Below are 19,793 nucleotides of genomic sequence, written 5' to 3' on the forward strand. Positions count from 1 at the left end.
TGACTTATTATTGTCCCTATCCGATTGGAAGTCAAAATCCATGCAACCCACAAGGACCAAAATAACTGCCTTGTAAACTAGCATATAATCTCTAGTGCATCTAAGGTACTTCAATATATGCTTTACTGCAGTCCACTGTCCTTGTCCAGAGTTACTTTGATATCTGCCAACTATGCCCTTGGCAAAACAGATTTTTTATCTCGTGCATAGCATTCATTAGGCTTCCGACAGTCGAAGCATAAAGAACTGCCTTTATTTCCTTTATCTCCTTTAATGTATACAGAGACATATCTTTAGATAAAGTTACTCCATCCTGAAAAGGTAAGAAAACTTTCTTGGAGTTTTGCATGCTTTAAAATGAGCAAGGATTTTTCCGATGTATGAAGCTTGGGATAAGTAAAATATTCTTTTCTTGCGATCCCTTATTACTTTGATCTCAAGAATATATACATTCTCCCAAGTCCTTTATATCTAATTGTTTAGACAACCATACCCTTACTTCTGACAACATTTTGATATTGTTTCCAACTACCAAAAATGTTATCTACGTATAGTACAAGAAATACCACCACGCTTCCATCACACCTTTTGTATACACAAGACTTATCCGGTTACTAAATAAATCCATAGGTCTGAATTACTTTGATAAACCGGATGTTTCAAGACCTTGAAGCTTTGCCTCAGTCCATAGACTGATTGAGCTTTACACAAGATGCTCTCAGCCCTTTGCAATGAACCCTTCTGGTTGCTTTATATGGATGCTTTCTTCAAGACTTCCATTAAGGAATGCTGTCTTGACATCCACTTGCCAAATAGATAAAAGAATCCGGATAGACTTAAGCATGGCTACCAGTGAAAAAAGTTTCCTTTTTCATCAGAGCTTGCTTTGAAGGTTTCAACCTTCCTGTCTATCCCTCTTTTCCTATTATAGACCTTTTACACCAAAAGGCTTTTACACCACTTGGTGGTTCTATAAGCTTCCAGATTTTATTAGAATACATATATTCTAATTTTATTATTCATTACTCTTTGCCAAGATGCTGCATATTTATCTTGGAGTGCTTCGTCATATGTCCGGAGATCAGGTTTATGTCCTTCAGGGATCGAGTCCAAAAACTCTCCCAAAACATGAACCTATTTACCCTCCCACTGTGACAAGACACTTTATGCAATTGTGTATCATTTGTGATACGTGTTGCAGTTTTCTTGTGGTATCTCATCTTGTACAGTTGGTACTAGCTTAGACATGTCCTTTATTATTTCCTTAAGAACAAATTTACTTATGAGCACGTGGTTCATTATATAGTCCTTTTCTAAAAATCAGTCATTGATGCCAACAATGACCTTCTGAATTTTAAGACTATAAACCTACTTTTGTTTATCTAGGATAACAAACAAGTGAACTCCTATCCAACTTATCATTGTCTCTTTTTAACATATGTGGATTACCCGAATCCGAATATGCTTCAAAATAGGTTTTCACCTATTCAGCAATTCTATATGAGTACAGAGTTCTAACTTGGAAGGTACTATGTTCACTTTCGTTTTCAGAGTTTATCCTTAAAACAAATTTGGTAATTTTCTGAATAACTTATCATCTATCTAATTATTCCATAAGAGTCCTTTACCTTCTTTCTACTACACCATTCTGTTGGGGTGTACCAGATGCAGTTAGTTGGGATTGAAATCCAACTTCTGATAAGTGACTCCTAAAATCTCTCAAGAGGTACTTGCCACTACGATCTTCCATAGTGACTTTTTACTTTAACATTTCTCCGCATCAACCTTGTACTCTTTGAACTAATCAAAGTACTTAGTCTTGCGGTACATTAAGTAAATTTATTTGTATCTTGAATAGTTGTCTATTAAATGGACAAAATATTCAATACTACCTCTTGTCTGGATAGTCATAGGATCACACAAATCAGAATGAACCGTTTTCAACATATCTTTGACTCCATACCCCTTGGACTTAAAAGCTTCCTGGTTATTTTCCTTCCAAATAAGACTCGTAGGTTGGAAAGATTTCCACTACCAATGAACCCAAAAGTTCATCAGCTACCAATGAATCCTACTCAAGTATAACCTAGCTTTAGATGCCAAAGATATAATTGGTTCATTTCCGAAGGTTGCTTTCTCTTAAAATTAGAAGATGTGTTACTAATTTCCATTTGTTGCATCGTGGGAGTTTATTGGATTATAAATTGTCAACCATCATACCAGAATAGATAACTTTCCTATTTTTCTTGATAACAACTTTGTTATCAAAATAGACATAATATCTATAATAGTTTAGAAACTGAAATCAGGTTCTTTCTAAACTTGGTACGTAAAGACAATTACTTAAAATCCATGTTTTATTCTTATCAAAGGATAAACATCTCCCACTGCAACAGCTACCACTTTTACAGTAGTGCTCATGTGGACGGTGATTTACCTTTCATTTAGTTGTCGGGTTTCCTGGAACCCTGCAATGAATTGCAGACATGATTAATGGCATCTTGTATCTACACTCCAGGTTCTGATAGATAACACCACTAGACATGTTTCAACTAATGAATTAAATACACCTAAATTGTTCTTAGTTCTAAGAAGACAGTCTACCTTAATGTCCAAGTCCTATTTCCAATCTTTACAATTGGGACTACTAAGTCTTTTTCTATAGTATGACTACTAGGGATTGACAAACATCCTAAGAATCACAAAATATTTGGTCAAGATCAACTCCTTAAAATCTCCATGAATTTTGTGTATACAAAATCGAAGAGGAGATTTTATTCATTAATTTTATTATCTCGTCAACTTTACTTTATGACAAATAAAATTAATAGTTGATCTGTCTTTGATCAAATATTTGGTCAAAACTCTTTGAATTTAAAATAACATTGATTCCTCAAACAATATTATTTAAATTTACCAACACCTCAAACACCGTGAATTTTGCATGCCACGTTAGTGTGGACGTATACAAATTCAACATTTGTAAAAGGAGGGTTTTACCCATTAACTATCTTGTCAACGTATCTTTATGACAAATAAAATTATCTCAAACACTGTTAATTTTGTATGCCACGTTAGTGTGGACGTATACAAAATCAATCATTTGTAAGAGGGGTTTTAACCCTTTAATTTTATTTTCTTGTCAACCAAGTTTTATGACAAATTAATAGTTGGTTTCATTTGGTCACACAAATAATAACAGTGACTCCGATGGGGAGGATACTATTAGATGTGTCTAAGTGTATACCATTACTTGACACTAAGTCCATTAATAAGATTATGCCCCTTCCGTTGGGGAAGATCACACGCTCTTAATTAACTTCCTATAGTCATCCAAAAATGGAAGTCTGTTCTAGTGATCCACAAACAAGCTCATCCGTTATGGAGGAAGGCACTCAGAGCCAACGCGCAAGCTTGTTTGCATCACTTACAAACCAGTAATGGAGACCATGAGATTTACTTAAAAATCCCTCTCCCACTTAGTTATTTATAAATGAGGAATTTTAACTATGCTAGCCTACTAAATATGTAAACCAACATGCACACACAGCACAATATAAAAGCAATAAATAGAAAATCTAATTTTCAACTATTATGGCTTTTATCTCTAGTTGTCCTCCGTGTGTTGTCATCCCAAGCTGCTGCCATATTTGGCCACCGCTACCGGGTCTAGCTGTCGCATCCATCTTGCTCCTAGTTCCGCTGCGCCTCTGGTCCTCAGAAGGTTCCACGCTTTGCAAGATTAGATCCGCGACATAAATAGAATTTTACATTTTTGATCCTATATTCCATAAAAGGAATGTACATGTATCTAGATCAAAAATAAAATCCTAATAAAACTAAATACGGCTCCTGCTGTATTTTATAATACAATCATGCACACACAATAAAATGCCCTTGACATGTCCAAGGGTCCAATCACACACATAATAACTATAAGCCATAATAGTTGGATCCTGCATCCACAAAGTTAGCACATCCTACTATTAACCTGCCTAAATTATGTATGACATGTGCATAATTAAACTAATACCAAATACACAGAGGCAAAACCCTAGCTCTGATACCAATTGTTGGTTGCTACTCGGAAAGCCTAGAGGTTCCACTGTACAAAAATTTTGTACAAAGGTCTGAACCTTTTCCTAGCTACCATGTGTTCTTTTAAATTAAATTTTGGATCGCTGAACTTAACATGTTTGATCCAAAACTTAATCTATTCGTTCTTTTAGGTTTTGACTTGGGTCTCCTGCGGAACTTAACACGTTCAACCCAACTCACCTTAAGTTATTAATTCCATTAAATATTAATTTCCATAATTGGTTCCCAGTACTGACGTGGCGAGGCACATGGCCTTCTTGGATATGGGAGCAACCACCACCGACTAGACAAAACCTTTTATGGAAAGCTAATATTTAATTTCCTAAAATAACTTTAGGTTAACCGAAAAGAACAATCAAATCACAAAGAAAAAGAAAACAAAAGAACACAACATCGAAAAACATATTCGAAATACTAGAATCGCATGCCTCTTGTATTTGGTATTATTTCCAAAAATAACTAGTATGATGCGGAAAGAAAAATTACTAGTTATACCTTTTAGAAAGACCTCTTGATCTTCTCAGTATTCCTCTTCTAACCTCGGACGTTGTGTGGGCAACGATCTTCCGAGATGAGAAACCACCAAAGCACCTTCTTCTCCTTTCTTCAAGTTTCGCCAAGCACTATGCTTCCAAGAGATGAAGATCTTTTCCACCAATCAAGCTCCAAGGGATGTAAGCTTTCTCTCCTTCTTCTCCAAGCTAAAATCCGGCCACCACTTGATCTTCAATGAGGAAGAGAGGTCCGGCCACAAGATGGAGAGAAGAGAAAGGAAGGAGGCCGGCCACACCAAGGAAGAAAAGAGGGAGAAAATAATAGAGGTTGTTCACCATGAAGCCTTCTCTACCCCCTCTTTTATAATCCTTGGTCTTGGCAAATAAGGAAATTTAATTAAAAACTTCCTTAATTCTTTTGTCATGAAAAGGAAAAATTTATTTTAATTAAAATAATTTTTCTTCTCACTTAAACATGGCCGGCCACTTATTTCCTCAAATCAAGGAGAGTTTTAATTAAACAAGAATTAAAACTTCCTAATTTGTTTCCAGAAATTTATAAAAATTTCTCCAATAATTTTATCCCTTCATGATTGGTTTATAAAAAGGAAATTTAATAAATTAAAATATTTCTTTTAAACATGTGGATAAAAAGAAAGTTATCTCTAAAAATTAAAATCTCTTTTAATCTACAAATAAGGAAAGATATCAAATCTTTTCTTAATCTTTTGTAGAAACTTATAAAAGAGAATATTTAATTTTAAACTCTCTTTTAAATCATGAACATGATTAAAAAGGAAAGTTTTCTTAAAATTTAAAATCCTCCTTTAATCAACAAATAAGGAAAGATTTCAAATTTTAAACTCTCTTTTAAACATGTAGATGATTTACAAATAAGGAAAGTTTTTACCAAAAATTAAAACCATCCTTTTAAACTACAAATAAGGAAAGAGATTAATCTCTTCTCTTAATCTTTTGTAGAAAGCTATAAAAGGAAATTTTTAATTTTTAAACTCTCTTTTAAAATCATGATATCCACATAAGAAATAATTTTAATAAAAATCCTTTTTAATATTCTAGTGGCCGACCACCTAAGCTTGGGACCCAAGCTTTGGCCGGCCACCTACATGGCTCATCCACTTGGACTTGGCCGGCCCTAGCTTGGGTTCCAAGCTAGCTTGGCCGGCCCCATTGGATGGGTAAGAAGGTGGGTATGCGGTGGGTATAAATCTCTATATACTAGAGGCTACGATAGGGACCGAGAGGAGGAATTGGTTTTGGTCTCCCGATGAAATTAAGCATCCCGTGTTCGCCCCGAACACACAACTTAATTTCATCAATAATAATTCATTCCACTAAAGAACTATTATTGAACTACCGCACCAATCCCAAATTACATTTTGGGCTCCTTCTTATTATGAGTGTGTTAGTCTCCCTGTGTTTAAGATAACAAATGTCCACTAATTAAGTAAGTTACTGACAACTCACTTAATTAATATCTAGCTCCAAGAGTAGTACCACTCAACTTCATCGTCATGTCGGACTAAGTCCACCTGCAGGGTTTAACATGACAATCCTTATGAGCTCCTCTTGGGGACATTCTCAACCTAGATCACTAGGACACTTCCTTCTATAATCAACAACACACACTATAAGTGATATCATTTCCCAACTTATCGGGCTTATTGATTCATCGAACTAAATCTCACCCATTGATAAATTAAAGAAATAAATATCAAATATATGTGCTCGTTATTATATTAGGATTAAGAGCACACACTTCCATAATAACTGAGGTCTTTGTTTCTTTATAAAGTCAGTATAAAAGAAACGACCTCTAATGGTCCTACTCAATACACTCTAAGTGTACTAGTGTAATTATATAGTTAAGATAAACTAATACCTAATTACACTACGACCTTCCAATGGTTTGTTCCTTTCCATTATGGTTGTGAGCTACTGTTTATAATTTATAAGGTACTGATAACATGATCCTCTGTGTGTGACACCACACACCATGTTATCTACAATATAAATTAATTGAACAACTACATTTATCATAAATGTAGATATTTGACCAATGTGATTCTTATTTCTAGATAAATGTTTATACCAAAAGCTAGGCTTTTAGTATACACTCTAACACCTCTAATATCATAGGTCACTATTTGCCTTCCTAAACAAGATAGTGGCTATGGACTTCGTGATTTTCACGCATGGAACAATGCATTATTAAGCAAGACACTATGGGATATCCAATCCAAAACTGATTCTCTATGGGTAAGATGAGTACAACACTATATCAAGGGTATGGATCTTTGGCAATAGAAGGTCAAGGCCTCATACTCTTCTCTTATTAAATAGCTCGTAGACATACGTGATAAAATTTTACAGGGCTTTCATGTACAAGGAGCGGCCAACATGGAGTTGATTGGGTGGTTCGCGACGAAGAAAAATGGGATTGTAAATGCCTATGAATTATTCAAGCCAAGAGGATCAGTGGTGACTTGGGTACAGGTAATTTGGAGACTAGAGATCTTGCCACAACACCAATTTATTGTATATAGCTATTAAAACATGGGAAACTACGTACGACTGACAAAATGATATATGTTTTGGACAAATCTTGTGTGCTTTGCTGTGAGCATGAGGAGATGAACCAACACTTGTTTTTTGAGTGCCCCATCACTCGTGCTCTATAAAACAAGGTGAAGTGGTGAATAGAGTTTAGACATGATGTTTAGACAGTGGAGGAACTCTTCCAAGTTCTTGGTCAGCACTACAAGGATGGTAAATATAAAATAAAGGGTCGACATTTTGGCGTCTCAAGTATAATATATGTTTTGTGAGAAGCTCACAATCAATGTCGTTTCGATGAAATTACTTCTGATGTTGATAGGACATTTTACAAAATTCAAATATCTGTTTATCACTTTATAGACATACATTGAGAGCGAGTAAACACGATGGCTTATATCCGTGTGTTAATATGGTGTGACCTATTATGGAATGATTGAGGAGTATATACCTGGTTCTTAACTCCTATTTTATGAATATATCCATTTTTACCGATTGAGATTACAACCACTTAAGGCTTTTTATACATTTAATAATAATAATAATAATAATAAATACTAAACATAAAGAATATTTCTAAAAAAATCAAGATGAGGTATTATTTTAATAACAAATGAAAAAAAAACTTTGATGAGTGTCCAAATTTTTTTTTCTAGTCTTCAATGAGCTACAAATTGCATATTTTATCGGCATTGGCAGCAACTTCATTCTCTGTTTTATGGATTCTGTAAGTTCAAATCAATTAATTTCCGTTGAAGATCCATGTTCTTGGCGCTTGGCGAGTCCCAGCAACTGATTTTTGTTTTGCTTTTCCTTGTTCAAGGATGGTGCAATTCTCTCTTGAGTAGCAAAAACGTAAAGTCGTCACATTGGCGTGATTTTAACAACCTCCGCAGAAGGGCCCCACACTCCGTAAGAGGATAAAAAGAGGAATATTTATTCTAGTGCAGCCTTTGTACGAGAGAGGGGCCAGACACAGAGATATTTTAGTATTTTACACTATTTTAAAATTGACGCAAAGACTTATTGAAACAATCAATATCAACGGCATTTTATGCAGATACCAGTTGAACCAATCCAGATCAATTCATACTTTCCTGGCTTTAAATATATTGAGCAAAAACTAATTTCCATGCAAGATTATGGAAGATTTAGAAAAGCAAAGATCGAACAATAATAAATAATAACAAATTTATCTGAAATACTGCATGATATCAAAAATAACAAACATTTTTTTTTTTTGTATCGGAAACTAAAGCACCACCAACTCAGTGAGAAACCACGTGACAAAGAAAAAGTGACACTGGTCAACAAACTGAATAACGAAGATCTTGTTCTTACCAATAACACTGTTTCCATGGCAATAAAAGCAGCCTAATGAATTCAAAATATTACGCAAAAACACGTCAAAAGATAGACTAGCAGCCGACATGGTTAGGTGCTAAGTGCTAACGACAAAGGAAATGCCTCGAGTTCTTGGGAAAAATCCCAAGAACTCTTTACAAACACTGCAAATTTTCAGATTTTAGAAGGCCCGAGAACTCTTCACCCAACTCTTTATTTCGATAGCATGCTTATTCTTTTTGATCGTCTTGTGATATAGCAGATAGTATAATCAGTACCTGTAGAGTTGCAGTAATGGCGAATAGCAGAAACTATGCTGCAAAATTTTCAACTCCAATTGATTCGAAGTCCGTCCATTGGGAGAGAGTATGGAGACTAGGGAAGTCGTCGTCTTCCAAGAGCTCGGAGTCGATATGGCCCATAAGGAACAGGTTTGGATCGAAGGCAGAGTCTGCCTCAAGCACAAGCAGCTCGTGCTCCAGAAAGAAGTCTGCAATGGACTGCTCCACCGCAGCGGCGGCGGCGGTTGACTGGTTGAGGTCGAGAATGGAGGAGGGGGATGGCGGCCCCTTGGCTGCGTCGGAGGGCGTCATCAAGGCGGAGGATGAGGAGATGGTGGCGGAAGAAGCTGCGGCGGGTTGGTTCTTCGATTTTTCAGCTTTGAAGCGGCGGGCTGCTGCCGCGTAGGCCGCGGCGGCGGCCTCGGCGGTGTCGTAGGTGCCGAGCCAGAGCCTGGCGCCGCGGATGGGGTCGCGGATCTCCGCAGCCCACTTCCCCCACGGCCGCTGCCTCACCCCCCTAAACCTGGTGGCCAACGACGAGGTCGCGGAGCTGTGTGCTTTGTCCTTGTGCCTGCTCAGGGTTTTGGGGGCTCTGCGATTCCTCCCGATCCTCTCTCGCGGTAACGCTGGAGAAACGGCAGAGAGGGACGGTGAAGGCACCGTGAACTCGTGAATCGCCCTCTTCTTGCGCCAGGAGTAGCTCACGCCTTCGCCCTCGCTCGATTCGGTAGCTTCGGCGTCATCAAACACGATGCGGATTGTTCTCGCGTGCAGTTTCGAATCGAGATGCGAACTCGAATCCAATCGATCGACTTGCTGCTTCTTGACTCTCTTCTTAGTGATCTTCTCTCGGTTCGTCCCGAGTGGGTAGTACTGAAGCACAGTCATCTGTCTCGATCCCAAAACTGAGCTCCAACAAAACAAAAAAGGGAAAAAATGCAAGCAAAACTGTGGGGTTTTGTTTTCTTTTCTCGTTATCTCTTAGTCAAATCAGTGCTCCTCTGAAGAACAACAGAGATCTATATGCTTAAATCCAAAATACTTCACTCCAAAACCAACTCTGCAACCACGGAAACCCCCCAAAAGGTAAAAATCTTCAATCTTTTCCTTCAAAATCGTTCTAATACAAAGCTCAAAAATAACTAAACAGGGAAGTAAGATGGATACGTACCTAGTATGTCGCATCGAATCCGTCTTCTTCGATCCCTCCGTCGTTGTTCGAATGAGAAGAGAGTGATCGAGGCGCTTCCGATTCAAATTTGGAAATTTTCCGGCGACGAGCAAAAATAGATCGAGGGCACCAGACGACATATACATATAAAAAAATCCGAATCCAGACCTCGATCCGTCGCTCGGTAGATCGATCGCCGCCGGCCTCCTCCTCGACCTCCCTTCGCTTTATCGATCTGGTCGCCCGCTAAAACCCCAAAGCGAAGAGGAGGAAGAGGGGAAAGAGGAAGTGGATGATGAAGCTGGCCGCATTAATAATGAGCGGAAACGGAAAGTGATGAGGATCCGACGGACGGTGTTTGCTGAAGAATCCTCTCACGAATCTCGATGTTTGATCCGGGAATGAACTGCTCCAGTGAGTATGGTACTGAGAAACGCACAATTTCTATTTGCCCTCCAATGTTTAACATTTCTCAATCACATCCTAATCTTGTAAATCATTTCATAATTGATGAATATTTGAGGGTCTATTTGTAAAATATAAAGACAGCTAAAATTTATTGAAGTTTGACCTTTAAGGACCTGGTTGATTTTAAATTAATTATTCCTATATACTTTATTATATTCATTCTTTTGCCTAACCCCATCCACGACTAATTCGATTAGATGGGTCCTAAATCTGAATATATATATATATATATATATATCGTTAAATTAAGATAAATATTAATAAATAAATCCATTAATTATTATAACAATACTAAATTATTTCCATGAAAGAATATGTTATATGTTCCGACTATAACGTCTCGATAAGGGTTGTTATATCTCTAAAATTTAGATGTAATATTAATTTAGATCCAATACTAAATATGTAAGAGTTTGCGTTATAGAATCCGACTGTAATGCATCGATAAGAACTATTACATTTCCATACGAACTTGAGTTTAGTGTTAAATAGGCAAGAGTTCTCACACCATAAATTCGATCAGAATAAAAATTATAAAAAACTAATAGTTAAGATTTGGAACATAAGAACACTCATTGATAAAATAATGAATATAGTACATACGATGATTAAAAGAAGAATTAATATTTTATATATATAAGAGACAAAATATGTAGATGGGAAGACAAAGATTATAAAAAATATTAGGATTTTAAGTTATGATACATAAGAAACAATAAACAAGAAAATTCATTAAAGGATAAAATTATAGAAGTAGATAGAAAAAAAGATAGAATTACAGCTCTCAAAATAGTAGTAACGAAAGAAACTATGAACGTGATTAGTATATATGCATCTCAAGTAGGGTTTGATGAACGTATCAAATCAAAGTTTTTGGACGACCTAAATTAAATTGTACAAAATATTTCGTCAAATGAAATGATTTTAATAGTAGGTGATTTAAATGAGGTATATTAAAGTAAAAAATGAGGAATATAAGAGGGTACATGAAAGTTATGGGTTTAGAACAAGAAATAAGAGAAGAGAAAACTATGTTGAATTTTGTGATAGCATATACCCTTATACTAGCTAATACATTTTTTAATAAACGAGAAGAACACTTGCTCATATTAAAAAGTGAGAATAATAAATCGCAAATTAACTTTCTTATGATTAGAAAAAGGGATAGAAAGATTTGTAAATATTGCAAGGTTATCATTGGTGAAAACTTAACTACCCAATATAGGTTAGTTGTGTTGAGAATACAATCAAAATCCCACATTAGAAATAGATGAAAAAGATTATGGGTTTAAAAGATGAAAGACATCTCTATTAGTATGATGCTTTTAAGATAGAACTCAAAAATAAATCCACCATAAATGATTTCAAAGTTAAAAATAGTAATTAAAAGTGTATTGGGTAAGGCAAATCGATATGTGATTGTAAAAGTAAGTGGGATCATCTAGTTCATAAATTATAGATCAGAGGATGTTAGTGGACTATAATGGACCACATCTGTTTAAGTGATAGGATCCATCAAAATAAATCAATCCATAAAATGGACCATCATCTGATCCGTAAATTACGAACCAGAGGATCTGTGCTCCAGTAAAAGCACATTACACTTTATAAAATGTTGTCCTCTCATTTGTTAAGGTTCAAAAGTATAACAATCTCATTGTCTTGGGACAATGGTGCAATAAGACGACTTTTCAGTTGGTAAGTTAACGGATAAATTTTTTTTTAATAAACGATTGATCTAAAAATATTGGATTGATAGACCCCTCATTACAAATACTTTTCAATTTACTTTGGTGGTCATGGAAAACTTATGTGGAGATAAGCTCATCACTCCCATGATTAATTGGCAAAGCTAGATACCTAGTGTCGACTAATTTTTTTTCAACAATCTCATAGGTCCAAGGATGGAGCCATCCTAATTTTTTAGTGTAAGAGGTGTATGGAGTATAGAAATAAGGGGTGAAAGAGAGGCAATGGAAAACGAAGATACGACCGTCTCCCGTCAATGTAAACATATACTTTTCATCCCTTTGATATAAAATTTATGGTTTCATCCCTGCATAGGTCCATAGCAACTAATTAAGCATGACTAAATCTTCATATCCTCCTTCAATTTCCATTTGCTTAAACCAAATAGAAAGTCCCAAATTGAGAAGCACACGCGGTCATCTCAGAAGCCCAGCATCCTTTAATTACACCCGGATTTGGAAAAAAATTTCTACAAATACGCTATAGCTGGGGTTCAAACTGTGGATATCTGAGTGACAACCTGGATGTCCTACCGCGATACCATGACCCCGGAGACATCTCTTCCAAATGAGAACCATGATAATTAACAAAATTAAGATTATTTATTCATAAGCTCCGGTTTCGCTTTCAACATTCTACTTCTAATCGCATTCCGAAAATATTTTCGGATACCACAAAAACAGCCGCAACTACATATTTATGCAACTACAAACAGCCACGGTGGTCTCAAGGCGCCGCCCTCCGGTGCCAGCCACGGTGATCTCAACCATGGTGATCTCAAGGCGCCGCCCACCGAGGAACCTCTGAAGCTGCCGAAGCAGCCGAAGCTGCCGAGGCTACCGTGGCTCCATCTGTGTTGCAGTTTAGGGTTCAAAACATGCTGCAGAGCCATCGCTATTCCAGTAATTCCAATTCCAGGGGTTCCACCGCTACCTCCGAAGTAACGAGAGATGATAGATTGTCCCTTTATCCTTAAATAACTATTATAAGGGACATGCTGTGATATGATATGATGTGATATGATCTGATCTAATATGATATGATCTAATATTAGTAATGTATGCTATGATCTGATCTGATATGATATGATCTGATCTGATCTGATATTAGTAATGAATATGATATTGACTTATTAATCAAGATATGGGTGACCTGACCCTATTTAATTGGCTGTTTTACTTATAATTATTATATGAACAAAACTAAATCGTAAACCATCTCCTCTTCCCTAATTCAATTAGCTTCATTCGTTATCCTTAAAGGTGCGTTTTTAAAATTTATAAATTTTTTTAATTTTTTATTTTTTTTAATGTTTTTTCTATTTTTAAATTTTTTTATATTTTTTTAAAGTTTTTTTTACCATTTTTATTTTTTATTATTATTATTTTTTTAAATTACGCTTTATTTTATTTTTTATATTTTTCATTTTTTCTTTACATTTTTTTAATATATTTTTCTTTTATCCGAGGGTATTTTGGGTAAAAAAAAATAGATAACCCCGGAATCAAGAAAAACCTCAATTTTTCGAGATTTTTCGATTCCTGGTTGCATGCCCTTTTGCTGACGTGTCGGCCATAGGATATTACTCGAGAATCATCGATTACCTAAACCAAACAGGGTTTTTGTTGATAACCTTGGATGGATAACCAAGATTATCAAGGATAACCCCTAACCAAACGCACCCTTAAAGATAATCGGTTCAGTCCTATGGAAATTTCTACCAGCTACCAGGATAAATTGAGAAGCACACGCGGCCATCTCAGAAGCCCAGCATCCTTTAATTACATCCGGATTTGGAAAAAAATTTCTACAAATACGCTATAGCCGGGGTTCAAACTGTGGATGCCTGAGTGACAAACTGAATGTCCTACCGCGATACCATGACCCCGGAGACATCTCTTCCAAATGAGAACCATGATAATTAACAAAATTAAGATTATTTATTCATAAGCTCCGGTCTCGCTTTCAACATTCTACTTCTAATCGCATTCCGAAAATATTTCCGGATACCACAACAAACAGTCGCAACTACACATTTACGCAACTACAAACAGCCACGGTGGTCTCAAGGCGCCGCCCTCCGGTGCCAGCCACGGTGATCTCAACCACGGTGATCTCAAGGCGCCGCCCACCGAGGAACCTCTGAAGCTGCCGAAGTAGCCGAAGCTGCCGAAGCAGCCGAAGCTGCCGAAGTTAACGAGGCTGCTGTGGCTCCATCTGTGTTGCAGTTTAGGGTTCAAAACATGCTGCAGAGCCATCGCTATTCCAGTAATTCCAATTCCAGGGGTTCCACCGCTACCTCAGAAGTAACGAGAGATGATAGATTGTCCCTTTATCCTTAAATAACTACTGTAAGGGACATGCTGTGATATGATATGATATGATCTGATATTAGTAATGTATGCTATGATCTGATCTGATATGATCTGATCTGATCTGATATTAGTAATGAATATGATATTGACTTATTAATCAAGATATGGGTGACCTGACCCTATTTAATTGGATGTTTTGCTTATAATTATTACATGAACAAAACTAAATCGTAAACCATCTCCTCTTCCGAATGAATACTAATTCAATTAGCCTCATTCGTTATCCTTAAAGGTGCGTTTTATAAAATTTTTAAAATTTTTATATTTTTTTAATGTTTTTTCTATTTTTAAATTTTTTTTATATTTTTTTTAAGTTTTTTTTACCATTTTTTATTTTTTTAAAAAAAATTACGCTTTATTTTATTTTTTTTATTTTCCATTTTTTTCTTTACATTTTTCTTTTTTTTCATATTTTTCTTTTATCCGAGAGTATTTTGGGTAAAAAAAATATAGATAACCCCGGAATCAAGAAAAACCTCAATTTTCCGAGGTTTTCCGATTCCTGGTTGCATACCCCTTTTGCTGACGTGTCGGGCATGGGATATTACTCGGGAATCATCGATTACCTAAACCAAACAAGATTTTTGTTGATAACCTTGGATGGATAACCAAGATTATCAAGGATAACCCCTAACCAAACGCACCCTTAAGGTAATCGGTTCAGTCCTATGGAAATTTCTACCGGCTACCAGGATAAATTGAGAAGCACACGCGGCCATCTCAGAAGCCCAGCATCCTTTAATTACACCCGGATTTGGAAAAAAAATTCTACAAATACGCTATAGCCGGGGTTCAAACTGTGAATGCCTGAGTGACAACCTGGATGTCCTACCGCGATACCATGACCCCGGAGACATCTCTTCCAAATGAGAACCATGATAATTAACAAAATTAAGATTATTTATTCATAAGCTTCGGTCTCGCTTTCAACATTCTACTTCTAATCGCATTCCGGAAATATTTCCGGATACCACAACAAACAGTCGCAACTATATATTTACGCAACTACAAACAACCACGGTGGTCTCAAGGCGACGCCCTCCGGTGCCAGCCACGGTGATCTCAACCACGGTGATCTCAAGGCGCCGCCCATCGAGGAACCTCTGAAGCTGCCGAAGCAGCCGAAGTTGTTGAGGCTACCGTGGCTCCATCTGTGTTGCAGTTTAGGGTTCAAAACATGCTGCAAAGCCATCGCTATTCCAGTAATTCCAATTCCAGGGGGTCCACCGCTACCTCCGAAGTAACGAGAGATGATAGATTGTCCCTTTATCCTTAAATAACTACTGTAAGGGACATGCTGTGATATGATGTGATGTGATATGATCTAATCTGATATGATATGATTTGATATTAGTAATGTATGCTATGATCTGATTTGATATGATATGATCTGATCTGATATTAGTAATGAATATGATATTGACTTATTAATCAAGATATGGGTGACCTGACCCTATTTAATTGGCTGTTTTGCTTATAATTATTACATGAACAAAACTAAATCGTAAACCATCTTCTCTTCCAAATAAATACTAATTCAATTAGCCTCATTCGTTATCCTTAAAGGTGCGTTTTATAAAATTTTTAAATTTTTTAATGTTTTTTCTATTTTTAATTTTTTTTTATATTTTTTTTAAGTTTTTTTTACCTTTTTTATTTTTTTTTATTTTTTTTTTAAATTACGCTTTATTTTATTTTTATATTTTCCATTTTTTTTCTTTACATTTTTCTTTTTTTTTCATATTTTTCTTTTATCCGAGAGTATTTTGGGTAAAAAAAATATAGATAACCCCGGAATCAAGAAAAACCTCAATTTTCCGAGGTTTTCCGATTCCTGGTTGCATACCCCTTTTGCTGACGTGTCGGGCATGGGATATTACTCGGGAATCATCGATTACCTAAACCAAACAAGATTTTTGTTGATAACCTTGGATGGATAACCAAGATTATCAAGGATAACCCCTAACCAAACGCACCCTTAAGGTAATCGGTTCAGTCCTATGGAAATTTCTACCGGCTACCAGGATAAATTGAGAAGCACACGCGGCCATCTCAGAAGCCCAGCATCCTTTAATTACACCCGGATTTGGAAAAAAAATTCTACAAATACGCTATAGCCGGGGTTCAAACCGTGAATGCCTGAGTGACAACCTGGATGTCCTACCGCGATACCATGACCCCGGAGACATCTCTTCCAAATGAGAACCATGATAATTAACAAAATTAAGATTATTTATTCATAAGCTTCGGTCTCGCTTTCAACATTCTACTTCTAATCGCATTCCGGAAATATTTCCGGATACCACAACAAACAGTCGCAACTATATATTTACGCAACTACAAACAACCACGGTGGTCTCAAGGCGACGCCCTCCGGTGCCAGCCACGGTGATCTCAACCACGGTGATCTCAAGGCGCCGCCCACCGAGGAACCTCTGAAGCTGCCGAAGCTGCCGAAGTTGTCGAGGCTACCGTGGCTCCATCTGTGTTGCAGTTTAGGGTTCAAAACATGCTGCAAAGCCATCGCTATTCCAGTAATTCCAATTCCAGGGGGTCCACCGCTACCTCCGAAGTAACGAGAGATGATAGATTGTCCCTTTATCCTTAAATAACTACTGTAAGGGACATGCTGTGATATGATGTGATGTGATATGATCTAATCTGATATGATATGATTTGATATTAGTAATGTATGCTATGATCTGATTTGATATGATATGATCTGATCTGATATTAGTAATGAATATGATATTGACTTATTAATCAAGATATGGGTGACCTGACCCTATTTAATTGGTTGTTTTGCTTATAATTATTACATGAACAAAACTAAATCGTAAACCATCTTCTCTTCCAAATGAATACTAATTCAATTAGCCTCATTCGTTATCCTTAAAGGTGCGTTTTATAAAATTTTTAAATTTTTTAATGTTTTTTCTATTTTTAATTTTTTTTTATATTTTTTTAAAGTTTTTTTTACCTTTTTTATTTTTTATTTTTTTTTTTTTAAATTACGCTTTATTTTATTTTTTATTTTTTATATTTTCCATTTTTTTCTTTACATTTTTCTTTTTTTTTCATATTTTTCTTTTATCCGAGAGTATTTTGGGTAAAAAAAATATAGATAACCCCGGAATCAAGAAAAACCTCAATTTTCCGAGGTTTTCCGATTCCTGGTTGCATACCCCTTTTGCTGACGTGTCGGGCATGGGATATTACTCGGGAATCATCGATTACCTAAACCAAACAAGATTTTTGTTGATAACCTTGGATGGATAACCAAGATTATCAAGGATAACCCCTAACCAAACGCACCCTTAAAGGTAATCGGTTCAGTCCTATGGAAATTTCTACCGGCTACCAGGATAAATTGAGAAGCACACGCGGCCATCTCAGAAGCCCAGCATCCTTTAATTACACCCGGATTTGGAAAAAAATTTCTACAAATACGCTATAGCTGGGGTTCAAACTGTGAATGCCTGAGTGACAACCTGGATGTCCTACCGCGATACCATGACCCCGGAGACATCTCTTCCTAATGAGAACCATGATAATTAACAAAATTAAGATTATTTATTCATAAACTCCGGTCTCGCTTTCAACATTCTACTTCTAATCGCATACCGGAAATATTTCCGAATACCACAACAAACAGTCGCAACTACATATTTACGCAAATACAAACAGCCACGGTGGTCTCAAGGCGCCGCCCTCCGGTGCTAGCCACAGTGATCTCAAGGCGCCGCCCACCGAGGAACCTCTGAAGCTGCCGAAGCAGCCGAAGCTGCCGAAGTTGTCGAGGCTGCCGTGGCTCAATCTGTGTTGCAGTTTAGGGTTCAAAACATGCTGCAAAGCCATCGCTATTCCAGTAATTCCAATTCCAGGGGTTCCACCGCTGCCTCCAAAGTAACGAGAGATGATAGATTGTCCCTTTATCCTTAAATAACTACTGTAAGGGGCATGCTGTGATATGATATGATGTGATATGATATGATATTAGTAATGTATGCTATGATCTGATCTGATATGATCTGATCTGATCTGATATTAGTAATGAATATGATATTGACTTATTAATCAAGATATGGGTGACCTGACCCTATTTAATTGATTGTTTTGCTTATAATTATTACATGAACAAAACTAAATCGTAAACCATCTCCTCTTCCGAATGAATACCAATTCAATTAGCCACATTCGTTATCCTTAAAGGTGTGTTTTTTAAAAATTTTTAATTTTTTTTATATTTTTTAATGTTTTTTCTATTTTTAAATTTTTTAATATTTTTTAAAAGTTTTTTTTAACATTTTTTATTTTTTTATTATTTTTAAAAAAAAATTACGCTTTATTTTATTTTTTATATTTTCCATTTTTCTCTTTACATTTTTCTTTTTTTTTCATATTTTTCTTTTATCCGAGAGTATTTTGGGTAAAAAAAAAATAGATAACCCCGGAATCAAGAAAAACCTCAATTTTCCAGGTTTTCCGATTCCTGGTTGCATACCCCTTTTGCTGACGTGTCGGTCATGGGATATTACTCGGGAATCTTCGATTACCTAAACCAAACAAGATTTTTGTTGATAACCTTGGATGGATAATCAAGATTATCAAGGATAACCCCTAACCAAACGCACCCTTAAAGGTAATCGGTTCAGTCCTATGGAAATTTCTACCGGCTACCAGGATAAATTGAGAAGCACACGCGGCCATCTCAGAAGCCCAGCATCCTTTAATTACACCCGGATTTGGAAAAAAATTTCTACAAATACGCTATAGCCGGGGTTCAAACTGTGGATGCCTGAGTGACAACCTGGATGTCCTACCGCGATACCATGGCCCCGGAGACATCTCTTCCAAATGAGAACCATGATAATTAACAAAATTAAGATTATTTATTCACAAGCTCCGGTCTCGCTTTCAACATTCTACTTCTAATCGCATTCCAGAAATATTTCCGGATACCACAACAAACAGCCGCAACTACATATTTACGCTAGTTTTCTAAAATGTAGATAGATAGATACCTACAAATCCTAGCTAGGATTGCTCCAAACGTGGAGCTAGTTTGCTGAATCCACAAAAGGAGAGTTAATTCTGGTATCAATGCAGACCAGCAGCTTATGTTAATGTCTCAATGCCCATGCCAACTAATGCACATTTTGGTTCATGGAAGGAACAATAAGTAAATTTTACTATACGGAAAGAGACTTAAACAATGACTGATACCATACGGAAA

At 36.4% G+C, this 19,793-nt stretch overlaps 1 protein-coding gene across 1 annotated transcript; it reads right to left on the bottom strand.

Annotated features, from left to right (window-relative positions):
• Nucleotides 1-8,453: 8,453 nt before the first annotated feature.
• LOC121970979 (dehydration-responsive element-binding protein 2D-like) lies at nt 8,454-10,265 on the bottom strand. Its single transcript, XM_042522013.1, has 2 exons — nt 9,966-10,265; nt 8,454-9,854 (listed from the first exon to the last, which is right to left on the bottom strand). The coding sequence occupies exon 2, from the start codon at nt 9,680-9,682 to the stop codon at nt 8,825-8,827; it is 858 nt and encodes a 285-aa protein (XP_042377947.1). The 5' UTR covers nt 9,683-9,854; nt 9,966-10,265; the 3' UTR covers nt 8,454-8,824.
• Between the last annotated feature and the right edge of the window lie 9,528 nt (nt 10,266-19,793).

Source organism: Zingiber officinale, chromosome 4A (assembly GCF_018446385.1).
Source record: "Zingiber officinale cultivar Zhangliang chromosome 4A, Zo_v1.1, whole genome shotgun sequence".
NCBI lineage: Eukaryota > Viridiplantae > Streptophyta > Magnoliopsida > Zingiberales > Zingiberaceae > Zingiber > Zingiber officinale.